Source organism: Aotus nancymaae, unplaced genomic scaffold (assembly GCF_030222135.1).
Source record: "Aotus nancymaae isolate 86718 unplaced genomic scaffold, 86718_ANA_hifiasm-v0.15.2.pri h1tg000011l, whole genome shotgun sequence".
Lineage (NCBI taxonomy): Eukaryota > Metazoa > Chordata > Mammalia > Primates > Aotidae > Aotus > Aotus nancymaae.
Window position 1 is genome coordinate 79,726,379 of NW_026988422.1, and position 26,361 is coordinate 79,752,739.

Here is a 26,361-nt window from a genome sequence, read left to right on the forward strand (position 1 = left end):
GGGCAGGCGAGGGCGGGGAGGGAGGGGGCGGCGCCGCGGGCCGGCTCCAGTCGCCTCTGGAGGGAGGAAGAAGAGGACGCCGGGTTCGCAGGTGAGTGGCTGCCGGGTGGGCTGCGGGCTAGGGGGCGGCCGCCGAGAAGGGCTATGGGCTCCGGGCGCCGGCGAGCCGTGGGGCCTTCCGGACGGGGAGGCGACGCCACATAGCGGGCTGGGCCGAGAGGGGCGATAGTCTGCAGGGGCCCCGCGCCCGGGTTAAGAGGGGTCTGGGGGCGGGTCCGGCCGGCCTGCCTCTCCTGGCCCCGCTGAGACCCCGGCGCCCCGGAAACGCACACTTGGGGCTCCGCCGTCTCCGCGGGGAGGACTGGAACCCCTCTCGAGCATCCCCGCCCGCCCCCGAGTGTTGACCGGTGCCCAGAGTCAGCAAGTTCTTCGTCCCCCGCCTCATTCAGGTATTGTTTCCGAGGCTTCCTCTTCGTTGCCGTTCGCCTGCGGTTTGCAGAGCGCTTCTCCCATACGCTCACCTAATCCTGGGTGTGTCATACCAACGATCAGGAAACTTGGGTTTTGGAAGCATCTGTGTGCAAAACTGCATTCCTTGAGAAATGCTAAATGCTCCTGACCTCGCGGAAACCTAGGTGAAGAACTTGGGCTGTTCTGGCAGTCTGCGCAATCGTATTTCTGCCTTTTGGGAGGCAACTCCTGCAGAGGCGGAGCCGGCTCTTAAGTTAGTCAACCTCGCAAGGCCTGGGTGCGGATTTTCGGTGGCCCAGAAGCCAGATAGATATCTTGGGTTAGAATCCTGGCACTGACACCAATTAGCCCAGCCACCTTGAGCCGGCCACTGCCCTCCCCGAGCCTACGTTGCCTCCTTTGCCGAGTGTGAGCGGATTAAATTCTTATGTGCATGGATTTGTGATGAGTAGGGCACGAACCTGAACAGCCCTGAAACATACAGCTATTTAATCACAGTGAATTAAGACGACCAGTTTAAGGAGTGAAATGTGTACTGTCCCGGTAACTTCCATGAATGCCTTGGAAATACAGCCCAAAATGTTGGTAGGTGGAGAAAGATCTGGTTGCCTTTTCCACAACCACCTTTTCATTTTAGAACCAGGGTGCTCTATATGCAGTTGCTTGGATTGTTGATTCCCCTCATTCTTTGTAGACTTATCCCGGTATTCTCAGTAACTTAGATTTCCTGGCTCTTCTTCATTCAGAAATATTTGTTTAGGTCCATTAAATGAAAGGCACCACAGTTGATGTGAAAAGTGTTGAGAATCAAGCAGAACCTTCAAGGAGTTTGTGTTATAAAGTTGAAGGTCGTTGGCCATAGTGGTGCCTGCTTGTGGTCCCAGCTACTTTAGGGTCTGAGGCGGGAGGATCGCTTGAGCCCTGGTGTTTAAGGCTGCGGTGAGCTATGATCATGCCACTGCACTCCAGCCCGAACTACAGAGGAAGACCCCACCTCTTAATAATAATAAAGTGGAAGATTTGTTCATTTATTCTGTAAATACTTATTGATTGCCTTCTATGTGCCAAGCACTGTTCTAGGTATTGGCGATAAAACACTGAACAGATAAGACTCTTCCTTCCTGGAGCTTACATTTTATTGAAGGGAGGTGAAACAAATAAATGAGTGACTGATATGCATTGTGGTGATAAGGGCTGTTGGAAAAGCGAAAGCAATGTAAAGGGAATGGAGATGGGGAAGAGAGAACGGACTTGCCATTTTTATATGAGATGGTAAGGGAAACTCTCTTGTTCAAAGAGATTACATTTTAGCAGAGACTTGGGAGAAAGTTGGGAAGTGAGGCACATGTATACCAGGAAGAGCTGTTTTCCACGCATGGTGAACAGCAGGTGCAATGCCCTGTCACAGAATGCTTAGTGAGTTTAAGGAACATCAGGATTGAGTGAAAGAAAGTAGATGCTGAGCGGTTGGGGGTTGGGGGCTAGGGGTACAGAGGAAGCACATCATGTAGGGCCTTGTAGACCATTATAAGAACTTTGGGGCCAGGCACGGTGGCTCACACCTGTATTCCCAGCACTTTGGGAAGCCAAGACAGGTGGATCACTTGAGGTCATGAGTTCAAGATCAACCTGGCCAACATGGTGAAACCTCGTCTCTACCAAAAATATATAAAAAATTAGTCAGGTGTCGACAGAGCGAGACTCAGTCTCAAAACAAAAAAGTTAGTCAGTGTCATGGCGTGTGCCTGTAATCCCAGCTACTTGGGAGACTGAGGCAGGAGAATCGCTTGAACCCAGGTGGCAGAGGTTGAGGTGAGCTGAGATCGTACCCACTGCATTCCAGCTTGGGCGACAAAGCAAGACTCTGTCTCAAAAAAAAAAAAAAAAGGAATTTTGGCTTTTACTCTGGGTGAGATGGATTTGGGAGAGGAGTGACATAATATGGCCTTAAGTTTCTATGGGATCATGCTAACTGCTGTGTTAAGAATAGTCTGGTGTGGAGGTGGGAGGGCTAGAGTGAAAACAACAAAACCAGTTAGAAGAATATCTCAGTAATCCAAGGATTACCAAAGTGGTAGCAGTGAAGAGGGTTAGTTAGAAGCAGTTGGATTCTGGATAAAGTTTGAAGATAAGGTATGTTTGCAAATAATAATTCTAGTATTTGCCATAAAAGGAATATAAGCAAGGTGGCATGAAAAGTCAAAGGTGGGATCTTATCTGGTAAGCAATTAGACTTTGGAAGGTTGGAACTAGACTTCTGACAAATAGATATGATTTGGACTTCTTTCAGCAGCTATTAAATGAGTGGTTTTCTTTTCAATATAGGATTGCATTCAGGCTATCCATAGAATGCCTACAATTTCAAGTATCAGAAAGGAAAATTAAAATGGAAGGTTTTGCATTAACAAATATGCTCTATTCAGAGTATTGTGTGTTGCCTTGTAACCTTTATCCTTTCTAGGAGAAATTCTGTATAAATGTTAAGGTTTCTGACCTGTCATTATGATACCTTTGGCTAAAATAGGGTACAAACTCATCCCAAATCACAGTGCTGTTTTTGTGTTTTGTCAAAGACAAAGTACCTGTCACAAAATGTTAACACCTTGCGTTAATTGAGGAAGATTGTTGGAAATAGATGCTCAGTGCCGCAAAGAAAAATTAGCACTGGGACAAAGGATCTTTCAGCAACGCAATTTTACTTCCTGAACTGTAGGAAGGGTACCCTCACTAGCTGTCGTGCCACAAGAGTACAATGAACAAAGGAAAACAGACACATTTATCCCTTGCACATTTGGGGTCGTCCTTACTGCTGTGTCTGATCTCTGTTGGCTGGAGCCAGACCTCACAATCTAAACTAAAACCTGATTGGCTAACAACTTAAAACTTTTTTGAACAGGTAAAAGCAATGGAGAGCTGGGACATGCCTGTGAGCACGTCCAGCACAGATATCTTGGTTAAAGAACAAGAACATGGAATGTACTACGTGCCTATAAGCATGGCATGTCTAACAGCTACATAAGCTTAACAAAGTTATTAGCACATTTATAATTTAACAAGAAAGGAAACTTTTAAAAAGGAACTTTTCTATTTCCCACAAAAATGAAAATAATTACCCTGGCCAGGTGTGGTGACATGCCCCTGTAATCCCAGTGTTTTGGAAGGCCAAGGTGGGAGGATCACCTGATACCAGGATTTTGGGACCAGCCTGGGTGCCAGAGCAAGACCTTATTTCAAAAAATAAAAATAAATTTTAAAAAAAGAAAATAATTACCCAACCGACTATTGTCAGCCTGTTAAGAATTATATAAAAGTTCGAAGCGACAGGTGAGACACTGTATACCAGAGGCTAAATAGGTCATGTCAAAATAATCATCCTTCAGAGAAATCTGTTAACTTGAGAAATGAAAGAAAAGCCAAGGAGATGTATTTGACCTTTTTTTAATGACTTGCACCTGAGATAACAGGACTATGCTATCAGGGCTGCACACCTCACGGCTCTTGGAGGAATTGTACAACACAGCAGCAGCTACCCCCCTACATAATGTGAACAGCACCTAACTTGGAGCCACATGGCTTGAGTTTCAGGGCCAGGCTTTCTTCTTGAAAGATAGTGTTGAATACTTTTAATATAATAGATTATATTTCTTGAGCTGTCGGCCCAGCACAATTCTGAGCACTTTTCATATTCACTCATTTGGTTCTGTAAATATCACTTAGCATCATTTTAAAGAGAAGAAATATGTAGCTGAGAAAGATTAAAACATCTTTTCTCAAGTCACAGAGTAAATTAAGTGGCCAAGCTAAGATTCTAGCCCCATCAGCCAGCTTGAGAACCTGTTAACCATCACACCTTACTGGCCACTTCTTGTTCACATTGAGAGGATTTTCCAGGTTGTAGTGTGTGATACATATAAAGGTAATCATGAATGAGATATTGTATCCTGCCCTCAGCTGACTGTTACAATGTCAACTGAAAGGTCAGACTTTCAAAGTGAAAATTTGCAATCTCTGTACTGCTCTCGAAATCTTTCTGGCACTGTTCTTTTGTCAGGCTACATATATATGACTGTCTTTCTGTGCCCGTTTTTTTGTCACTAAGGACAAAGTTCTTTGATGCTCTGAACTCATAATGAAACAAAATAGTCCAATAAATTAAGAAGTAAAGAATAAAGAATTTAGTAATCAGTGTCATAATAACCAGTTTTATGAATCCTCCAAAAATACGAACACCACCCAAAAATTATGCCAACAGATGGAGAAAAGAGCTGGTTCTTAAATAATTTATGTATGATGTTTTAAGCAGGTAATACAATGTACCAGAATAAATAATAGCAATTGTAAGGTATTTCAATTTTTGTTTCTTTACTAGAAACAGAATATTACTAGTTGGAGTTTAAAGGGAAAGCAGTGAGGTTTTTAATGTCTCTTTAGATATTGATTTATGTTTGTTAGAATGTACTTTAAATAAAGTGCCAAATAATACTTATTTTCTACAGTATTATATAGAAATGAGAAACTGTAATACCTGGATTTTTTTTTCAACATTCAGTTTTTAAGGGTCTTTTACTAGAGTCTCATTTATAGTTTCTGGATTTGAAGGAAAGGTTTACAGGGTTGTAGTGCTGCTCTCCCCCCCCACCTTTTTTTGACACAGAGTCTCACTTTGTCACCCAGGCTGGAGTGCAGTGGCACAATTGCTCACTGTAGCCTCAACCTCCCAGGTTCAAGTGATCTCCTACCTCAGCCCCCAAGTAGCTGGGACTACAGGCTTGTGCCACTATGCCCAGCTAATTTTTATATTTTTTTGTAGAGACAGAGTTTCACCATGTTGCCCAGGCAGGTCTCAAACTCCTGGACTCAAACAATCCACCCGCCTTGGCCTCCTAAAGTGCTGGGATTACAGGCATGAGCCAGGGCACCCAGCCAGTGTTTCTGCTTGTTTACAGGTTTTAAAACTCAAATTACACTGTATTTCTTCATCCTGACTTAATCAACAAAAGCACTGCTATGGTTTGGATTTGTTCTGCCCCACCAAGCCTCATGTTGAAATTTGATCCCCAGTGTTAGAGGTGAATCCTGGTGGGAGGTGTTTGGATCATGGTGATGGATCCCTCTTGAATGGCCCAGTGACCTTCTCCTGAGAGCCAGTGAGCTCTCACTCTTAGTTCACTGAGAATTGGTTGTTGAAAAGAACCTGGCACCTCCTCACTCTCTCTCTCTCTCTCTCCCTCTCTCTCCCCACTCCCTCTCTTTCTCCCTCTCCCCCTCCCTTCCTCCCTCTCTCCTTCCTTCCTTCACCATGTGATCTGAGTATGCTGGCTCCCCTTCTGTCTTGAGTGGAAGCACCTAAGGCAGAAAATTGGTACTTAGAGTGGGGTGTTGATATAAAGAGACTTAAAAATGCGGAAGCAGCTTTGGAACTGGGTAATGGGCAGAGGTTGAAAGAGCTTGAAGGGCTCAGAAAACAAGAAGATAAAAGAATGTTTGGAATGTCTTAGAGATTGGTTAAATGATTGTGACCAAAGTGCTGATAGAAATATAGACAGTAAAGGCCATGCTGAGGAGAGCTAAGATGGAAATGAGGATCTTATTGATAACTGGAGCAAACATCACCGTTGTTATACTGTAACAAAGAACTTGGCTGCATTGCCTCCATGCCCTAGGGCTTTGTGGAAGGCCCAACTTGAGTTATGACCTAGAGTATCTGGTATAAGAAATGTCTAAGCAGCAAAGGGTTCAAGAAGTGGCATGGCTGCTTTTAACAGCTCACAATCAAATATGGGAGGAAAGGAATGACCTGAAGTTGGAATTTATAATTAAAAGTAAAGCAGAGCATAAAAATATGGAAATACTTGCAGCCTGGCCTTGTGTTAAAAAAAGGAAAGAGCATTTTCAGAAGAATCCAGTTAGTTCAGATAAAAGGGAGCCAGGTGCTAATAGCCAAGATAATGGGGAAAAGTCCCTCAAGACATTTCAGAAATCTCCTAAGCTGTCCTTCTTATCACAAGTCCAAAAGCCTAGAAGACCAAGAATAGTTTCCATGGTCAAAGCCTTGGATGCAACTGTTCTGTGCCACCTTGGAATGTGCTCCCTGCATCCTGGTTGCTCCAGCTGCAGCTCTGTTTCAGAGGGCTCCAGGTACTGCTCAGGCTGCAAGCTGTCACCTTTGCAGCTTTTGTATGTTGCAGGACACAGAATGCAAGAGTGGCAGAGGCTTGGCAGCTCCCACCTAGATTTTAGAGGGTGTATCAGAAGGCCTAGGTGTCACAGAAATATTCTGCTAAAACAGTGCCAAGCAGAAATGTGGTGTTGGAGCCCTGATGGAGAGTCTCCACTGGAGTGTTAACTAGTAGAGCTATGGGAACAAGGTTGCCATGGGGACCACAGAATTGCAGAGCCACTGGCAGTGTGCACCCTCATCCTGGAAAAGCCACAGGCATTTGACTCCAACTCACGAGAGCAGCCACATGAGCTGCACCCAGGAGAGCCATGGGGATGGGACTGCCCAAAGCCTTGGGAGCCCACCCCTCACACCACTGTGCCCAGGAGGCAGGACATGCTCAAAGGAGGTTTGGGAACTTTAAGGTTAATGTCTGCCCTGATGGGTTTCAGAGTCTCATGGGGCCTCTTACCCTTCTCTTGGCCAATTTCTTCCTTTGGAAAACAGCATTTATCCAATGACTGTTCCATCATTGTATCTTGGAAGTAAATAACTTGGTTTTTTATTTTACAGGCTTATAGCTGTAAGGAACTTGCCTTGAGTCTCAGATGAGACTTTGGATTTTTAAGTCGGTGCTAGAACAAAACAAGACTTGGGGACTATTGGGATGGAATAATTGTATTTTGAATGTGAGAAGGACATCATATTTGAGAAGCGAGGAGTGGAAGGCTATGGTTTAGATAGGGTTTGTTTGGCCCCACCAAGTCTGTTGTCAAAATTTGATCCGCATTGTTGGAGATGGGGCCTGGTGAGAGGTGTTTGGATCCGGGGGTGGGAGCAGGGCGGGGAGAGGCCAGTTTGAGGGGTGAGAGGTAGGGATCTCTCTTGAATGGCTCAATGTCTTTCTCCCAAGAGTGAGTGACTTTTCACTCAGTTTCTGACAGAACTGGTTGTTCAAAAGAGCCTGGCTCTCCTCATCTATCTATCTATCTGGCTCTCCTCCTCTGTATCTATCTATCTATCTATCTATCTATCTATCTATCTATCTATCTGTTTATCTAATCTATCTATCTAATCTATCTCTCCTCTCTATCTACCTACCTAGTACCTGGCTCTCCTCCTCTCTCTCTACCTACCTACCTACCTATCTACCTACCTGTCCTGTCTCCCCCACCCCCACCCTCTCTCACTGTGTGATCTTCACATACTGGCTCCTCTTCCACCATGAGTGGAGGCAGCTGGAGACCGTTGCAGATTCTCGCACTGCTTCATGTACAGCCTGTAGAACCATGAGCCAAATAAACCTCTTTTCTTTATAAATGACTCAGCCTCGGGTACTTCTTTATAGCAATACAAACAGACTAAGATAGCACAATACAATTCTATTGTCTAGATTTATAATTACTAAATATATCTCTGTCCTTGCTGAAAATGGGGTGCAGAGTAATTTTATAAACTGGTGTATACCTGGGAAAATAGCCATTCTTACTGAATTACAAACACTTTATATTTGTGATACTATACATGATTGTGAATTAAAATTTTCTATTTCAAAATAAATATGTCTCTAAGCTATTGAAAACAGATTAAATGTTATATATTACAGAAAATAAAGGTTAAATTGGGTTTTAGCTTTGCCTAAATTCTTAATGTTGCTGATAATAATTAATAAACTTTATTCATCTTTCCTTTCAAAACAGTTGTTGGAAATGCAGATAAATTCAGAACTCTTGTTTTATCTGTAACTGATGCTACCAGTTATTTTAAGTGTCTGAATAATAACCTGTTCTCTAGGATTTCTGCTTCCTGCTCTTTATACTCTCCAAAATACCGCAATTTTTAAATTGTTTTTTTCTTGTTGAAAACATAATACATTTCCTTTTCACCATAGGAAAATTAGAATATTAAAAAATTAAAACTATCAATTTTTTTTTTTTTTTGAGACGGAGTCTGTCACCAGGCTGGAATGCAGGGGTATGATCTCAGCTCACTGCAGCCTCTGCCTCCTGGATTCAAGAGATTCTCCTGCCTCAGCCACCCTAGTAACTGGGATTACAGGCATGCATCACCACACCCGGCTAATTTTTTGTATTTTTAGTGGAGATGGGGTTTCACCATGTCGGCCAGACTGGTCTTGAACTCCTGACCTCAAGTGATCCACCTGCCTCAGCCTCCCAAAGTGTTGGGATTATAGACATGAGCCACCACACCCAGCCAAAACTATCAATAATTATTTTTTAACAGAGAGCGATAGCATAACTGAAGTGGAAAGAGTTGCAAAAACTTAGAGAAAGCCTAACCTCAGCCCTTACCTTGTGCCCTTTTACGAGCTCCTGCCTCTGCTTGTTAACTTCATACTGCCAGACACAGTGCCTGAAATTTTCACCTTGTTGAATTAATTCCTTGGGTTAGGGCTATACTTCTCAAGCTGATTTTTCATGCAAATATTCCACATTCAAACGTACCCTTTAGATTCAGAGGCAAAGGAAACTATAGACATGTAGGGGTATAACCAAAAGCGGATGTGGCTTGAGACATCCAAATATTTGTGTACTTTGTATTTAAAATTCTAGGCAGTTTTGTAATATTTCCTGATATTGATATAGTAACAGTGATGTGTATTTTTCAAGAACATCTGCCATGTTTGTCCTGCATCTTTGTATACTCTTTGTCACAGAGCTGAATATCATACTTGAGAAGCAGAGAATTAGAATTTTTTCTGTGTTTTATTCATTTAGAAAATATTCAGTGAAGTTCTGCTTTATGCCAGACACTGTGCTGGAACACGCTCCCATTTTCATGGGTTTGTAGTAGTACAGACGCAAAAATTATTTGCCATGAGGCTTAAGTACAGCAGTACCAAAGTAGAGATACTATTCAGGGAGATATAGTGATGGACCATCTTGAGATCAGATACAGAATCCTGAAATAGGTTTGTCTGAGCTGAATTTTAGAGGATTATAAGTCTTCAAAGTATTTTGTTAAAATACATTTTTAAATTAAAAACATATGGTGAGCCTGTGTCAAAAATGTATTTAATAATGAAGTTAACAGCAAGATGGTAAAAGCTGGTTCAGAGTAGTATAGGAGAGACCAAAGTCAATGAAAGAGAAACCGATGAAATAGGCTTGCAAAGTTGGCTCAGAACTGATTATTGGGCTTTCCACTTACATGGCCAAGATAGACTAACAAGGACCCTCTCACCTTAATTTCAAAAAAAAAAAAAGAAGAAATGGGCAAAATATATGAAACAATGGTTTCAAGACTTTTGAGCATCAGGTAATGGGCAGTAATCCCTGAGGAGCAACATACAAATTTGGTGAGCCTGTTGCCCCAGTGTATTGCCTAGAGAGTCTCCAGGCATGGCCCTGGAAAGAAAAATCCAAGTAAAGCCTGATGGCCTCCCTGAATTGAGGACATGGAGCTAGAAACCCAAGAAGGTCAAGGCAGCTAGGACAGAGTACTAGAAAGTAAATAGCTTCACAGAAAGCAAGGACTCTGAAGATGTACAAAGGGTCTCCCTTCAGCCTACAGCTGAATACTGATTGATGGCTGTGAGTTCACTGCCCTAGGCTGGGGAAAGAACTACCAAAAAGAATTAGAGGAGGGGCCAGGTGCATTGGCTCACACCTGTAATCCAAACACTTTGGAAGGCCTATGTGGGTGGATCACTTAAGGTCAGGAGTTTGAAACCAGCCTGACCAACATGGTGAAAACCCATCTCTACTAAAAATACAAAAATTAGCTGCACGTGGTGGCAGGCACCTGTAATCCCAGCTACTCAGGAGGCTGAGGCAGGAGAATTGCATGAACCCAGGAGACTTGAGATTGCAGTGAGCTGAGATCGCACCACTACTATAGCCTGGTTAACAAAGCAAGGCTCTGTCTCAAAAAAAAAAAAAAAAAAAAATTAGAGCATACTGACTTTGAGACTTTCTCAAGCAGAGGTGATAAGAAAATTATACATCACATTTCTTTGGAGAGTAAATTGCTGGATTTTCATCTTTATTGGATAATATCAAATCATTTCCCAAAGTGTTGTGCCAGTTTACACTCCCACTCACAGTGTCTAAATGTTCTCTGTTCTGCATCCTCAATAATACTTGATTTAGAAAATTTTTTATGCATGGACTCAAAAAGGAAAATGTTTTACTGATCTGCAAGATGTTAAATGTTACCTCATTTTAATTATTTCTGTGATTTCTAACTGAATATATTTTCATGTGTTTAATAATCATAACTGTTCTTCCATGAAAAGAAAATATAGGAATTAAAGAAAACAATTTTCTGAGCTAAACCAGGACCAGGGATAATTCCCATTCTTACCGTACAGAATGGAAACCCTCCTAATTCATAGGGCATCGGGTAAAGTACTCAGAAAATTTTTGACTCTGTAATGGGACAAAATTAACTAGAGATTAAATGCAGCTCTTGTACCACCTAAAAGCAAGACCTAGAAGGATCAAGCTGTTTCCAGATAACTACCTCCCAGGACAATGCTCAGTAATATTTATTACTTTTTAAACTTTTTCTCACCATCTGTTTAACCAAATGAATTCAATAATATTTAAAATAATATAAAAGCATCCGGCTCCAAATTCACAATATCTGCATCCAATGAGAAGTGACCAGGCATGCAAAGCAGCAGAATGTAACCTATAATTGAGAAGATAAATCCATTCATTGAGACTAACCCAGAAATAAAACTTGAAATTAGTAGGCAGGACATTATAACAGTTATTACGGCTGTATTTTATATGTTCAAAATGCTACAAAAAAGATTGAGCAAATTGAGCAAAGACATGGAAAATATGTTTAAAAGATTAAAAGACACAGATACTGAAGAAAAGATTCACAAACTTGAAGACATATCAGTAGAAACAATTCAAAATCAAACAGTGAAAAAAATAAATACAACAGTGGGGAATAGGACACCTTCACTTGGACTAACATACATAAGATTAGAGTCCCCAAAGAGAGTAGGGACACATAAATGTTTGAAGAAATAATGGCCAGAAATTTTCCAAATTTGTTGAAAACTATAAACCTACAGATTCCAGAATCCCAATGAAACCTAAGGAAAAGAAGCATGAAAAATCTACACCAAGAGGAACAAAGATAACAGTGACAAATGTCTCATTGGAAACAATACAAGCAAGATGATAGTCTAGAAACATCTTTTTAATTTTTTTTTTTTTTTTTAATTCTAGAGACACAGGCTCTTACGCTTTTGCCCATACTGGTCATGAACTGAATTCAAGCAGTCCTTCCATTTTAGACCCCCAAATAGTTAGGACTACAGGTGCATGCCACTGTACCCAAGAAACATATTTAAACATATTTAAAGAAACATATTTAAACGTATTGAAAGAAAAACGAAAGTGTCAACCTATAATTCTCTACCCACAAAAAATATCTTTCAGATATGAAGGTGCAAGGGAGACTAGTTCAGACATAACCAAAAATGAAAGGATTCGTCAACTGCAAACCCACACTATAGGAAATGTAAGAAGTTATTCAGGCAGAAGGAAAATGATACAGATCATACATGTAGATATAGATCAGTACAAATGAAGGAGCACCAAAAATGGTAATTATATGGTTACATATGAAATACTTCTTATTACCTAAATCTCTCTGAAAAATAATTGACTGTTTAAAGCAAAAATAATATATTATGAAGTTTATAATTTATGTAGAAGTAAAATATATGACAAAAATAGCAAAATCTCTTGTAAAGTTTGTATGCATGAAGTAGTGTAATATTAATTGTAAGTGTACTGTGATAAAGATGTATACTATAAGCTTTAAAGCAACCACCGAAAACATACAACAAAAAATATAATTAATAAGAACCAAAAGATATAAAATAGAATCCTAAAAAGTGGTCAGTTCAAAAGCAAGGAGGAAAATAAGGGAAAGGGAGTAAAGTACGGATGAGACTAAAAGAAAACAAGTAGCAAGATAGCAAATTGAAACTCAACTGTGTCAATAATTACAGTAACCAAATTAAATGTAAGTGGTCTAAACACCCTTAGTCCATTTTCGTGCTAGGCAGTTTACATGCTTCTCTTAACAGAGAAGCTTATAACAGAATACCTGAAACTTGATAATTTATAAAGAAAAGAAATTTATTTCTTATAGTAATGGAGGCTGAGAAGTCCAAGGTAAAGGTGCCACATCTGGAGAGGGCCTTCTCACTTGTGGGGACTCTGCAGAGCCCTGTGGTGGCACAGGGCATTACATGGCGAGGGAGACTGAATGTGCTGGCTCAGTTCTTTCCCCATCTTCTTACCACTTGCAAGTTCTACTTGCATGATAACCCATTAAACCATTAGTCCATGAATGGATTAATCCACTCTGGGTAGAGCGCTCATGACCCAGTCACCTCCTAAGGCTTCACTTCTTGGTGCTGCCACGTTACATTAGAAATTAAATTTCAATATGAGTTTTGGAGGGGGCAAATATTCATACCATAGCACACCCCAGTTAAAAGATAGAGGTTGCCAGGTGCGTAAAAAAGCAGGACCACCCTGCATACTGCCAATAAGCAACCCATATTAAATAAAAAGATATTTGTATTTCCATTCCCAAGACCTATTATATCAAAATCAAATTCCTCTGTCTAGGTGTTAGCACACTGTCAAATTGGGCCATCCCTGCCTATCCTTGTATTTTAACCAGGCTAGTTCCTGCCACACCCTGTGCCAACCCTTGCTTATGCTTTGTTCCCTATGCAAAATCCTTCACAATTCTCAAGACCTTTTTGCTTGTTTATAACTCTTTATTCATGCTCATTCCAGACCAGTTTTGACTGACCTGGACCCTTTGTCAAGCCCCATCTTTGCTGTTCTAAGAGAATGTTATAGCTCTTAGAACAGTAAAGAATTTTCTGCCCATTTACCTTGTTTTGTAAATGAGAACTTCGTAAGACCAATGAGATTATGTGACCAACTCAGGTTCATACAAGTTTAGTGATAGAGTTTGTAATAGGACCAAGACATATTGTTTTCTAGAATTATCTGCCGCTCACAATTAAGTTCATTTTGGGGAAATAATTATGATGTGTTTCTATGGCATTAAAAGTTATACAAGTATTTCGTTTCATGTCCCTGTCTTATTTCCCAAATTAGACTGCAAGCTACCTGTAGACATCTTTTATTAGTATTCTAGTGCTTTACTGTTTACAATAGCAAAGGCTTGGAACCAACCCAAATGCGCATCAGTGATAGACTAGATAAAGAAAATGTGGCACATATACACCATGGAATGCTATGCAGCCATAAAAAAGGATGAGTTCATGTCCTTTGCAGGGACATGGATGAAGCTGGAAACCATCATTCTCAGCAAACTGACAGAAGAACAGAAAACCAAACACTGTATGTTCTCACTCATAAGTGGATGTTGAACAATGAGAACACACAGACACAGGGAGGGGAACATCACACACTGGGTCCTGTTGTGGGTGGGGAGGCTAGGGGAAGGATAGCAAGGGGTAGGGGGATTGGGGAAGGACAACATTAGGAGAAATACCTAATGTAGATGAAGTGGGGATGGAAGCAGCAAACCACCATGGCATGTGCATACCTATGTAACAAACGTGCACAATCTGTACATGTTCCCCAGAACTTAAAGTACAATTTTAAAAAAAGTATTCTAGTGTTTAAAAAAATGCTGGATATGTAGGTACAGAGTAGATTATGATATTTGATTAATAAACTTAGAATCAAAATAGATAAGATTATAAAACATAGGATAATAATTCATTAGTTTTTACTGTTTGAAAAAGTGATGATTGATTCCTTTACATACAGTAGTTAGGATTCAGTTGTATCTCAATTTCCAAATTTTGCTACTCATATATAAAGTTTGATTCAGTGCCTTTACATCTGCTGAGATTTTTCAACCTCAGTATAAACTGTTTATTATCATATTATCTGCAAGTTTTCACAGAGGTCTAGACCTGTGCCATCTGATACAGTGGCCACTAGCTATTTAAATTTAAATGAACCAAAATTAAGTAAATTTTAAATTTTAATTTCTCCATCACAATAGCCAAACTTCAGATGGTTAGTAGCTACTGTATTGAAGGGCAACAATAAAGAACATTTCCATCATCACAGAAAGTTCTATTCATCTAGAATTTCTTATGTGATGTTAAATCGTTTTGTGTACAAAAAGGGAAACCAAAGATTTTTACAGGATTCACATTGATGAATCAACCTTTCTGGTAACCTGATAGCAGTTCTGAAGTGTCAATAGTAATTCTAGTGGTTGTTCCTTCACTGAAATGGGCATGTGTTTCCTCATCCTCAATGGTACGGGCTTCTAGTCAGGTGCACGGATAATCCTTTGAGCAGAAAATATATCTGTATTCCATCTTTACCTTCTGTTTAAATGTATATTTATATGTCTTAAATACTTTAATTGTGGTAGAATATGTCTATAAATGCTTATAATAAGGCGTGTCTATTCAAAGTATTTTTGACCTATTGGGGTACATAATCCAAAATGTAGAAGCTGCTTCTCAAATGTCTGTCAACATAACAACCTAGCTGTTCACTGCTCTGCCTCTGTAACTTCTATCATCACCAGCTAACTGACTTCATGGTTTTTGGCTCTTTTCAAACTGCTTGAGAGAGAATCTGATTAGGCCACCATCCAGAATCAAGTAGTTGGACAAAGCTGTTGACTTAGGACATAAATAAACCCCTTACCAACCTTGAGATGGTGTTTTTAATTGAAATACCCATCCCCAGCACATTTTGCTATGATGATGCTGGAATTAAAATACAAAGCGTGAGTCCTATGATGCAGAAACCTTTCCAGAGAAGGCAGTGGGCTTGGCAAGTACTCTGAGCCTCCTTTTAAGAGAAGCATGTAAACTGCCCAGCACCGTATGTTGCCCATCAGATGTGTTTATTGAAAATAAACTATGACTAAGCACAGTGCCTCACACCTGTAATCCCAGCATTTTGGGAGACCAAGGTGGAAGGATTGCTGGAGCCCAGGAGTGCAAGACTAGCCTGGTTAACATAGGAAGACCCTGTCTCTAAGAAAAGTAGAATTACCCGGGCATGATGGCACCCAACTACTTGAGAAGCTGAGGTGGGAGGATCATTTGAGCCGGAGATTGTGCCACTGCACTATGGCCTAGGTGACAGCAAGATCCTGTCTCATTCAGTCATAAATAAATAATTTTTCTTGTGCCACTGTACTGTGGCATAGGCAACAGCAACATAAATAAATAACTCTACAAAAAAGGAAGGGCAGAAAAAGAAGTCATTGAATGTTTTTATGTATGTTAAGGATTGAGAAAGTTACCATAAGCTGAGGAATTCAGATGGCCTCTGGAAGTTAGAAAAGGCAAGGAAACAGATTCCTTCCTGAAGCCTCTAGAAGGAATACAGACCTACTGGCATGTTGCTTTTAGACTTCTCATCTCCAGAACTGTAAGAGAATAAATGTATGCTATTTTAAGCCACTAATTTGATACTTTGTTATGGTAGCAATAGGAAACTAATTGATATCCAGACTCTACAAAGCTTTTATTAAGTACTTTCTACATGAGAGGCACACAACTATTCATCATCATCATCTGAGGTCCATTTTCGAAACCTTTTTACCTGGGGCTGTTGTAGAGCTAAATCAGTCACTGCCTTTCATTATGGGTAGACTCCTAAAAACAGTAGAATGCTTTCTGTTGCCAGTAAGATAATGGGAATTTGTTGGCTCCAATAACTGAGAAATGCAAAGGCTGGGAAACCAGAATGGGCTCTGGCTACATTTCTCTGTAAATCTCTTGAGTCTGTTGTTTTTCTGTTGTCAGCATCATGCTTGGGCTAGTGGCCCCATCTCAACATGGCTGACATGGCTGCCTGGAACAGCTGGGGCTGTGTGCTGAGAGGCCGAGGTGGACAGATTGCTTGAGGTCAGGAGTTTGGAACAAGCCTGGCCAACATGGTGAAACCCCATCTCAACTGAAAATAAAAAAATTAGCCAGGCCTGTAATCCCAACTACTCGGGAGGCTGAGGCTGGAGAACCTCTTCAACCCATGAAGTGGAAGTTGCAGTGAGCTGAGATTGTGTCACTGCACTCCAGCCTGGGCAAGAGAGTCAGACACCATCTCAAAAAAATAAATAAAGTGACAGGAAGAATTTCATGTATTAATTAGTTTGGAACAGTTTGTATCTGGAGGTTGGAGTTAATCTCAGCCAAATTTCTTAGTTACTTTTCTTAGTACAGGAAGGGGGCATTATGGTTGCCCTTGGAAAATATGTGTGGTATTAGGCAGGGAAAAGGATATTGGTAAATAATCCAGAATCTGTTTCAACCAACAAAAAAAGAAGTTGTAATCATACCTTAATAGCTAAAAATGTTATTTATATAATGCACCATTATTATGTATTATCAAAAGTTCTGAATTTTATGTTATTCAGAGACATTTCAGGGAAAGTGTCATAAAAGTTCAGTCTTAGGAAAGGTATCTTCCTCTTCTTTGCAGCTTGGTGCTGATTATTACAACTGTTTGGTGACCTGCTTCACTGACCTGTGAGGATTTCTTCCATTCAACTACTGGATTCTTGATCTTTCTGCATCATTAAGGTCCTAATTGCAATGAATTAGACTCTTGCAAAAAAAAAAAAAAAAACTTTATAAGTGTAAACTTTCTCATACAAACATCTTTTTATGTAATGATCATTATTTCTGACATCTCTAATTGAAGTACTTGACAACTTTAGCAAAATTAAGATGTTTGATATTCATGGTGTCAAGATTTATAGTAGACAGTCATTTCTAAAGCTTCAAAACTATGTAAAAAAGAAAGGGCTCATTTTGTATATATAAAACCCAATATAATCTTAAGCAGTATATTGATTATTTTTAGAATAAGGTAAAATTTGGAAAACCAAATGTTTTTTCCTTTATAATAAGTCAATTTGAGCTTTCAATTACCCGACAGATTGCTCCAGCAATAATTGGTAATTTTATAATTAACTTCTGTTGTTTGTATCGAGGGACTAATTTTGTAAAGTGCTGTGAGAGACAAGATTAAGAATCTTTAAAACGTATCATTAATCGAACTAGGATTGGAGGAATACATTATACACTTGCTATGTAATTTTTTGAAATAGCTTTACATATGTTGTTATAAATTGCCTTCAGCAAGTAGTGTTGACTTTTATAATGTGCAAATGACATTTAGCTGATTTTTGCTGATAATTTAGAGCAGTGGCTGCACAGCAGAATCACTCAAGAGCTCTGAAAAAAATAACATGTCTTCCAGAGATTTTGATTTTGTTTTTCTGCAGTGAGGAAAATGTATCTATAATTTTATAAGCTCTTGCAGATAATTCTAATGACTAGCTTAAAGGGTTTTGAATGTCACTCCCTTAAAGGATTTTGAATATTACACAAATAGGGCATGAGTTAGTAACTTGGAAATAGCAACAGACGGTGTCATATACCAGATCAATAGTTTAAATTAAATGCTTATAAATATTGTCCATATTGTCAGAAAAAATTGAGACTCCTTCTAAAAATGCATTTAAGGGTCAGATGTGGTGGCATGAGCCTGTAGTCCCAACTACTCAGGTAGCTGAGGTAGCAGGATGGCTTGAGCGCAGGAGTGCTAGGCTTTAGTGCACAAAGATCACACCTGTGAATAACCACTGCACTGTAGCCTGTGCAACATGGTGAGACCTTGTCTCTTAAAATACAGTGAGTTTATTACCGGTCTAATCTAACTCCAGTGTGGTAAGGGGGTCAGACTAGACCTTGACCACAGTGCTCAAGTAGATAGGAAATGAATGTTGATTGAATATGCGAAAGAATGAAGAGTTATGCTTCATTCACAATGGCAGATGCTTCATCCATATCAGAGAAATGAAACTTTACTTTTAAAACCTGCCAAGTCAAAAGAAATTGCAATAGCTCACAATAGCTTGTTCTGTAAAGCCCTTTTTACATTCCAGAGCACTTTCACATTCATTATCTTTTCTCATTCATACATTTCAAATTGTAAGAATACAATTGCCTAAGAATACACATAGCCAGGAAGATCCTTTTTAACCCCAGTCACAGAAGAAAAGCTAAAACGACATTGCAGCCTGGCAGTAATATTGGATCAAGTTAGCATGAGAAATTAGAAATAATATTTTTTAAAATATTAACATTTGGGTCAGTTCAAATTAGTGGTGAAAAGATGAGTTACTCAGTAAATGGTGTTGGGACAGTTGGCTATACATCTGGAAAATAAAGTTACGCAAAATAAATTCCAGATGGATCAAAGAGTTAAATGCAGATAGAATGAGAATTTAGAAGGCAATTTAGGGGATTTTAAAATGTAATCATGGGATGGGGAAGGCCTAGAGCAAAACCCCAATCCAGAAGTCATAAAAGGAACTACTGAGAGGTAGTGTACTGTGGTAGGTAAAGGCTTGCACTCTGATTTCATTAGATTCATTTCCATTTTTACTTTTTCAACCATATGATCTTAGAACCAAAAATATCCTATAAACATCCAAAAAGATGTTTACTCAAGGAAATACTTATTAAAACAATGAGCTATCATTCTTTGCCTCTGAAATTGGCAAAAATTTAAAAGAATTGGAAAGAGGTGAAAAAGAGTACAGTCCCTCATATTCTGTTAGTGAAGTATAAGTCATACATTCTTTTTTTGAAGGGTAAATTGGCAGTATCTATTCAAAGTTAAAGTAAGTATGTCCTTTGACTCCGCAATTTTGGTTCTAAATATCTTTCCTAGAGAAATAATTATATATTTATTTTTTAAAATATGTACTAGGATTGTTACTGGGGCATTATTCAATATAACTTAAAAAAACCATAATGTTCTAAATGCTTATCACTATGGAAATTGACCTTTTGGGGGTAAGTGAAGAAGGGAAATCCTTTTTTTGAAAATCTATAGGAGGTCTGTGATTTTGCTGTGAGAAACCACTAGAAATGTTTTTAGATAGTATTTTTGCTAAAAATCGTTAGCTAGTGTATTATACTAAGCAGTTTTAAGGCATAGCTAATTTTAATCAAATGTAATATTTTGAATGTCTTTTATAAACAAATTTTATAACTGCTTTTTTTTACAGAATGGAAACAGATTGTAATCCCATGGAGCTAAGCAGTATGGCAGGATTTGAAGAAGGTTCAGAGCTCAATGGTTTTGAAGGAGCTGACATGAAAGACATGAGGCTAGAAGCTGAAGCAGTTGTAAATGATGTTCTCTTTGCTGTTAACAACATGTTTGTCTCGAAAAGCCTGCGCTGTGCAGATGACGTGGCCTATATCAATGTGGAAACAAAGGAGAGAAACAGATACTGCCTAGAGCTCACTGAAGCGGGGCTTAAGGTAACTCACTTTTCTTTTTAGAAAAAAAAATTATGTCTTTACCACTTTATTAAAAAGAGGGATGAGTGGGGAGGGGAACTGGATATTCAGTAGCTTCCAAATTTTTTTTAAGGAAAACTTTTTACCTAGAAATTTTTATTAATTTCAAAGTCTTTTGATCAATATGGGGAAACTGAATTTTTTTGAAAAACATTTGATTTGCAGGGTGCGACTTTGTTTTAATCATGACCCTCAAAACTAATTTATTTCTCATCTATAGCTAAATGTGTTCACCAAAATTATATATACATTCTCTGCATTGATGGGTTTTGCAGTCATTGTGTTGAAAAGATCTTTGTCGACCTCTTAGAAATGTCTCTTCTGTTAAAATAACATACTTGACAACACTGTCTTCCAGAGCAGAAATAAATCAGAGCAGAACATTCCGCCCCCAGATTTCCAATGGTGTCCTATTAGCCCTTTATTACAAGTATCTCTTTATTATAAGAGCTCTTCTAGGCAGATTAACCTTTCCATTGTTTAAACAAAAATCATGAGTTTAGAATAGTAGAAAACATCACCAGAGAGCAACTTTTAATTAAAAAAGAAAAAAACTGTAGGCCATGCCTGGTGGCCCTTGCCTGTAATCCTAGCACTTAGGGAGGCCAAGCTAGTAGGATCATTTTAGGCCAGGAATTCGAGATCAGCCTGGGCAACATAGCAAGACCCTGTTTCTTTTATATATATATATATGTTTTAATTAGCCCAACATGGTGGCACTTGCCTGTAATCCCAAGTTTAGGAGGGGGCCCATGAGTTCGAGGTTGCAGTGAGCTGTGACTGGCCCACTGTATTCCAGCCTGGGTACACAAAGAGACCCTTTTTAAAAAAAAAAAACTTATAAAAACCTTTGACTTACTGAACAAAGAGATAAACATTAGAAAATCTAAAATTTAGTTTTAACCTTCCTAATCAATGAATCCTCAGTCTTGGCAAACATCATACATTTCTGTTTCTATATTTGTTCAAAGTAATTGTACATTATCATAAGCTGGTGAGCAAGGCCTCCCTAAGCAAGTAAGAATGTCACATAATATTATGTTAAGTACATAAATACCTGTTTATTTCACTGGATTCAGTTTGCTGAAGATGAGTCATGTACACTGTGTACTCCTTGACAGAGCAAAGTGCAATACCAGCATTTGTACTGCCCTCAGTTCCCTCACAGCTGCCACAAAGATCGCTGCTTAGCTTTAAGTGTAGTACCTGAATTAACCAATTTTCGTGCACTCCTTTCCACATCCTTAAATTTGTACTGAAAGCTCCTAGTGTTTAGAAATGGATCTTTAATCAGAAGTAGAGGTAAGTGACCCCAGGTAAACTAATTCTGTCTTGTGTAGGTTAATTCTAAGTTGGCTGGGGAGAAGTAGAAGGAGTTCTGATCAGAGAGTCAGCAGGGCAGTCTTAAATGTGAATTTTAATGATCTTGGGTCAGTCTGTCTACCCGTGAGAGTTCCTGCTTCTTAATTAACTTAGAGATTACAAAAATTAAAATGATTTGGGGAATGATTATTTGACTGTATGATACAGAAATATCTGAACCATTTGTAAAACCTAGCATGTAGTAGGTGCCCAAATATTTGTTTTTCAGTCTGATTCAGTTAACATTTATTGAGCTACTATCCTGCATCAGCAAATTGAAAATCAAACCATGAATAAGACACGATCCATGTTCACCAGGAAGATCACAGTCTAGCAAAGATAAGAGGAAGAAGGCAAACTGAACTGTACTCCACTGTAGAGTGCAGTAATTGAGCATGGATTTGAAGAGGTGTGATTCATTTTCCTTAGGTGTCTGCTTCTGCTTTTCATTAAAAAAAAACACTCAGCTTCTATTTCTAACATAAACTTTCATCTCTATGGCTTAAATAGATGTCATAAAAATTTAGGATTTATATAGGGAATTTACAGACTTTAGTCAAGTCAGCAAAAACTAAATTAATTTTGCCCTATCTTGTGCTGGTGAACCATGACATACCTTATAATCCTGTCAAAAAGAAAAGTTGTAGCTGTGTTCACAGGAGAAAAAAAAAACCCACACGTTGCTTCTCAGCCTTTTGGCTAAGATCAGTTGTAGTATCTCTTCTTATCAGTTTAATATCTGTTAGGTCCTCTATCCAAGGATAGTATCTTAAATGGATTTTTGGAGCAGGGAGATAGAATAGGCTCTTGCTCTGTTCACTCCTCACATCGATCTGGTATTGCAATTCCTCCAGAAATAGTGTACCCTGCGAAGAAAAAAAGACACAGTAACATTCCCTTTTACCTCACAGAGCTGAGCATTCATTCCCTGTCAGATAAGAAATATATTAAGTGGAAGTGACCTTTCAGATTACTAATAATAAAGCTAAGCAGTTATGAAAACATAAACTAATTATTAAACCAATTATTAATAAAATAACTATTAAAATTAATAACTAAAACTAAATCATTAGGAATAATTTATAGAATTCTATGTATAAAAGGAATACAAAATAAATAATGATAAAAATATGAACTAATGCTATCTTACCCATTATAGTACTTAATGTAGTGGACCTTCAATATATGTGGAATTAAATAGGGTAAATAATACATGCATGTTTTGTAATATGAAAATGAAATACTGTTTTTGTGTAGCTTTTCAAATTCTTTCTCTACATTACTTTGAGACTCAGAAGTAAATAAAACCTTTTAAATTTTGAAAAAAATTCTATAGGGAGCATTTTATTGGTGTTTCTGTGTTATCAAGTTGCTCGAGTATTAAAGTTTTTGTTTAAAATATACATTCTCTGACTTTGATTGAGAAATAGTCTCATTTGATAATTACACATGTATCTCTGGTGGTCCCGTGGCTAGGAAAAAATACATGTATTTTTTAAAAGGATGATTATTCATGTAAACACTTGGTTTTTGCTTTCTGTACCAAGATGAAAACTGATGAATTCACTGTTGCATTTCTCTTGTAGGTGGTAGGCTATGCTTTTGACCAGGTGGATGATCATTTACAGACTCCCTACCACGAAACAGTCTACTCCTTGTTGGATACACTCAGCCCCGCCTACCGGGAAGCATTTGGAAACGCACTCCTTCAAAGACTGGAAGCTTTGAAAAGGGATGGACAGTCATGACTATACTTTTTCCTTTCAGAGGGGCTGGTGCTGGTACAGAATGTTGACATAAAGCTTGAAATTCTTGCATATGGTCATAGAAAATGCATCTTTGGTTTTGTGTCTTAATCACTTGCTTCCAACTTAAGCTTTTGGCTCAGAAGATTATTGAATAATGATTTTAGTTTCCGTTTCACTAAGGGAATTCCGAGGCCGTTGCTGTGATACCATCATTAAGACCTTCACATTTCTTCATATAATCTCTCTGCATTTCAAATCCTAATCAGTATTTCATACTCTTATTACAGGGCTTTGATGCTGCCAGCACTCTCTTTTACATAGGAAATTCTAGATTTGCACAGTAATAGAGGAATTAGAATTACCTAACTATACACTTTGATTCAGCCTGCTAAATCAGGGGTTCACTACTAGCTTGGACAAATTTTGTAGTAATTATTTGCTACTAGCCTTATTGGAAACAAATTATCAACTAGTTTCCCCTGCACAAATTTTGAACTTCACTGCTTCACGTAATCTATTTATATTACTAATATGGTTTAATAAAGATGAATTAATTATATATTACTTAACTAGTATTAAATGAAAAACAGGGACTGAAATAGTTCTGTACTTCATGTTTGCAACAGCCAGCCAACTAATCAGAGGATAAACCGTTAGCAAATGAATGTAATAATTACTCATTTCCTAGGTATCTAAGCACATAAGCAAATACAGGAACAGACTCCATTCTTTTTCTTAACAAAAAGCATCTTCAGTGTGTGATTTAAAAGAAGGAAGATTCTGGTTTCCTAAAAAACAATATTTTGGCCTGTGTTGATTCTTATTCTGAATGTGTGTTTACATAATGTACAGTATATATCCAGAAAGTATTTTTGCTTCAACATTTACTTTCTATGATGTAGTGCTTTGGTATTCCCACAGCACCCCACCTTCCCCAACAGATGTACAGTGTTCTGTCTCCATGCGAAATCTACAATGTAATATGAGTGCATTGTATGGGTTTGAAACCAAAGGATGAATGAAGCATTCAGAGACTTAATATTCGAAAAAGGGATACTCAGTATTTTATATTTTATTACAGGTACTGATATTTATAAACTTCATAAACTGTACCATGCTGCCACATGTTGTCAAGTACATGTTGAACAATAGGGATTGGGGAGTTGTTTTTCAATGGTCGCCTAAAGCAGCTGCTGTAGAAATGTGGAACTGAAATTTTGCATCTGGTCACACCTTCATTCATTTGTCATTTGCAGATATTTTTCCATCATTATTAAAAAATAGGAACTTTTAGGCTCTGAAGATCATGTGGACCAGAGCAAATTAAAGTTCAGTTTGTGTCACAATCCATTGTCAGACTTCACTGGAATGCTTTGTTTGATGATGTATATTCATTCTCAGCTTTATTTTCAGATGCTTAACTGGGCAATGAAGTCTAACTTCAGGTTGAACTTTCTCATGCTTAATCTCAGGCTAAATGTAAATGATATTTGTAAAGTTTGAATAAAATTCTCTTTACTCATTTTGAGTTAGTATGAAGAAAAGTGATGATTGTATGTTTAAGAATTGAAATTGTTCACTTTGTGATAAATGATTAATTCCAAGAGCTCGTTTTCATTTTTTAATTCTGTATTGTTATATTTTGATTTGAAGTGACTGAAGTGAGCTGCTCTTTATTACTATGAAAGAGTAATGAGGAACAAGAGGAGAGGACTTTAATAAAACTACCCAGATATACATGAGAATCTAGATATTAAAACCTCCATTTTACCTGGTCCGTTTAAAGAACTTTGCCAGCAGATAGGCTGGGCGTGGTGGCTCACACTTGGAATTCCAGTGGTTTGGGAGGTCCAGTCAGGAGGATCACTTGAGGCCAGGAGTACAAGACCAGCCTGAGCAACATAAAACCTATCTCTACAAAAAATTATGAAAGCATGGCTGGTGACACACGCCTGTAGTCCTAGCTACTAGGAAAGCTGAAGCAGGAAAATTGCTTGAGCCCAGGAATTGGAGACTAGTGAGCTACAGTCGTGCTTCTGCACTCCAGCCTGGGTTACAGAACAAGACCTCATCTATTTAAAAAAAAAAAAAAAAAATGAAAATTATAAAACAATCAGATAAGCCTTGATTTTGCTTCTAAAGGAAAAAGAAAAACTTGTGTATAAGTAACTCTTACAAATCAATAGGAAGAAAAAATACAAACAATGGGCAAATACAATCGACTCAGAAAAAAAAAAGAGATCAGTAATTACTTGAAAGAGGTCCAACCCAACTATTCATTCAAGAAAGAAAATTTTAAGTGATCTGATCATTTCACTTACTAATTTTGTGATTCTTCTTATTTAAACTTAATCCAGTAAGGATTTAGTGAGGGAGCACTCTTACATGCTATTGGAGGGTATGTTGGTGAGATCTTTCTGGAAACATTGATAATAAATCCTTTACAAAGTTTATAACTTCTGAATTGGTAATATACTAGCAATCTAGCATCGAGAAATGATTCAGCAAAAGATAAACTATTATACAAGGGTTCATTTTCCCTAATGAAAAATTGGGAAGGCTCTAAAGAGTGGTAAAGTTATACTACATCCTTTAGATGGAAAATAGGCAACCACTAAAAATGAAAAAATGGCAACGGGGAAAAATAATGCTACATAAAGAAGGATATAAAACTATACATACTGTTTTGAAAACTGTGTATGTAACAAAAAATGAAACAAGATTATAAGATGGTAGTAATCACTAGGTGATAAAAATAGGTCATTTTCATTTTCTTAATACTTTTTCACATTTTATCCATTAGCTTGTATATACTAATTAGAAGCAGGGAATGCAATAGATGTGGGGTTTAAGTTAGCTGAAGGCTGTCTAGCAAAAGCACCAAGCCTTGCTGAGTTGTATCTGCTCCCAGGATCCTTGAAGAGGCAGTATGATTGTGAAGAAAAGAGTGCACACCTCATTTCCCATAGTGACACTCTTCCCACATTTTCTCCAGGTCCAGCTGCTACTAGTGCATTTACAAACAGCTTCTTCCATTGCACACTGTGCTGTTCTCTCCCCAGTGTTCAGAAACATAAAATGTGCTGTCTGAATGGTAAGGAGGAATACAGTAAGAAACACTGAAATTCCGATAGGTGCCATATTGACTTCAGAACTTTCTTTCCGACCTCTATTTTCTGGATGATGCAAGTGAAACAGACTGAGCGACTTGCTCA

General features: G+C 38.5%; 1 protein-coding gene and 1 non-coding gene across 3 annotated transcripts; both read left to right on the forward strand.

The window, feature by feature from the left end:
* The first annotated feature begins 9 nt into the window (after positions 1 to 9).
* GSKIP (GSK3B interacting protein) lies at positions 10 to 24,753 on the forward strand. 2 transcript variants are annotated; one of them, XM_012471270.2, is made up of 4 exons: positions 10 to 91; positions 17,137 to 17,237; positions 19,739 to 19,997; positions 22,985 to 24,753. In XM_012471270.2, exons 3-4 carry the CDS (start codon positions 19,740 to 19,742, stop codon positions 23,144 to 23,146), a joined length of 420 nt encoding a protein of 139 aa, XP_012326693.2. In that variant the 5' UTR covers positions 10 to 91; positions 17,137 to 17,237; position 19,739; the 3' UTR covers positions 23,147 to 24,753. The 2 variants fall into 2 exon arrangements, with proteins under 2 accessions (XP_012326693.2, XP_012326695.2); XM_012471272.3 differs by lacking the exon at positions 17,137 to 17,237 and having other exon boundaries at positions 33 to 91.
* LOC135274510 (U2 spliceosomal RNA) lies at positions 22,078 to 22,268 on the forward strand. Its single transcript, XR_010342328.1, has one exon. It is a non-coding gene; the product is annotated as a U2 spliceosomal RNA (small nuclear RNA).
* Positions 24,754 to 26,361: the final 1,608 nt, after the last annotated feature.

Coding starts and splice junctions, on each gene's coding strand:
- GSKIP (XM_012471270.2), top strand. CDS start 19,740: ATGGAAACAGATTGTAATCCCATGGAGCTAAGCAGTATGGCAGGATTT. Junction 19,998..22,984: donor TCACTGAAGCGGGGCTTAAG/GTAACTCACTTT, acceptor TTTCTCTTGTAG/GTGGTAGGCTATGCTTTTGA.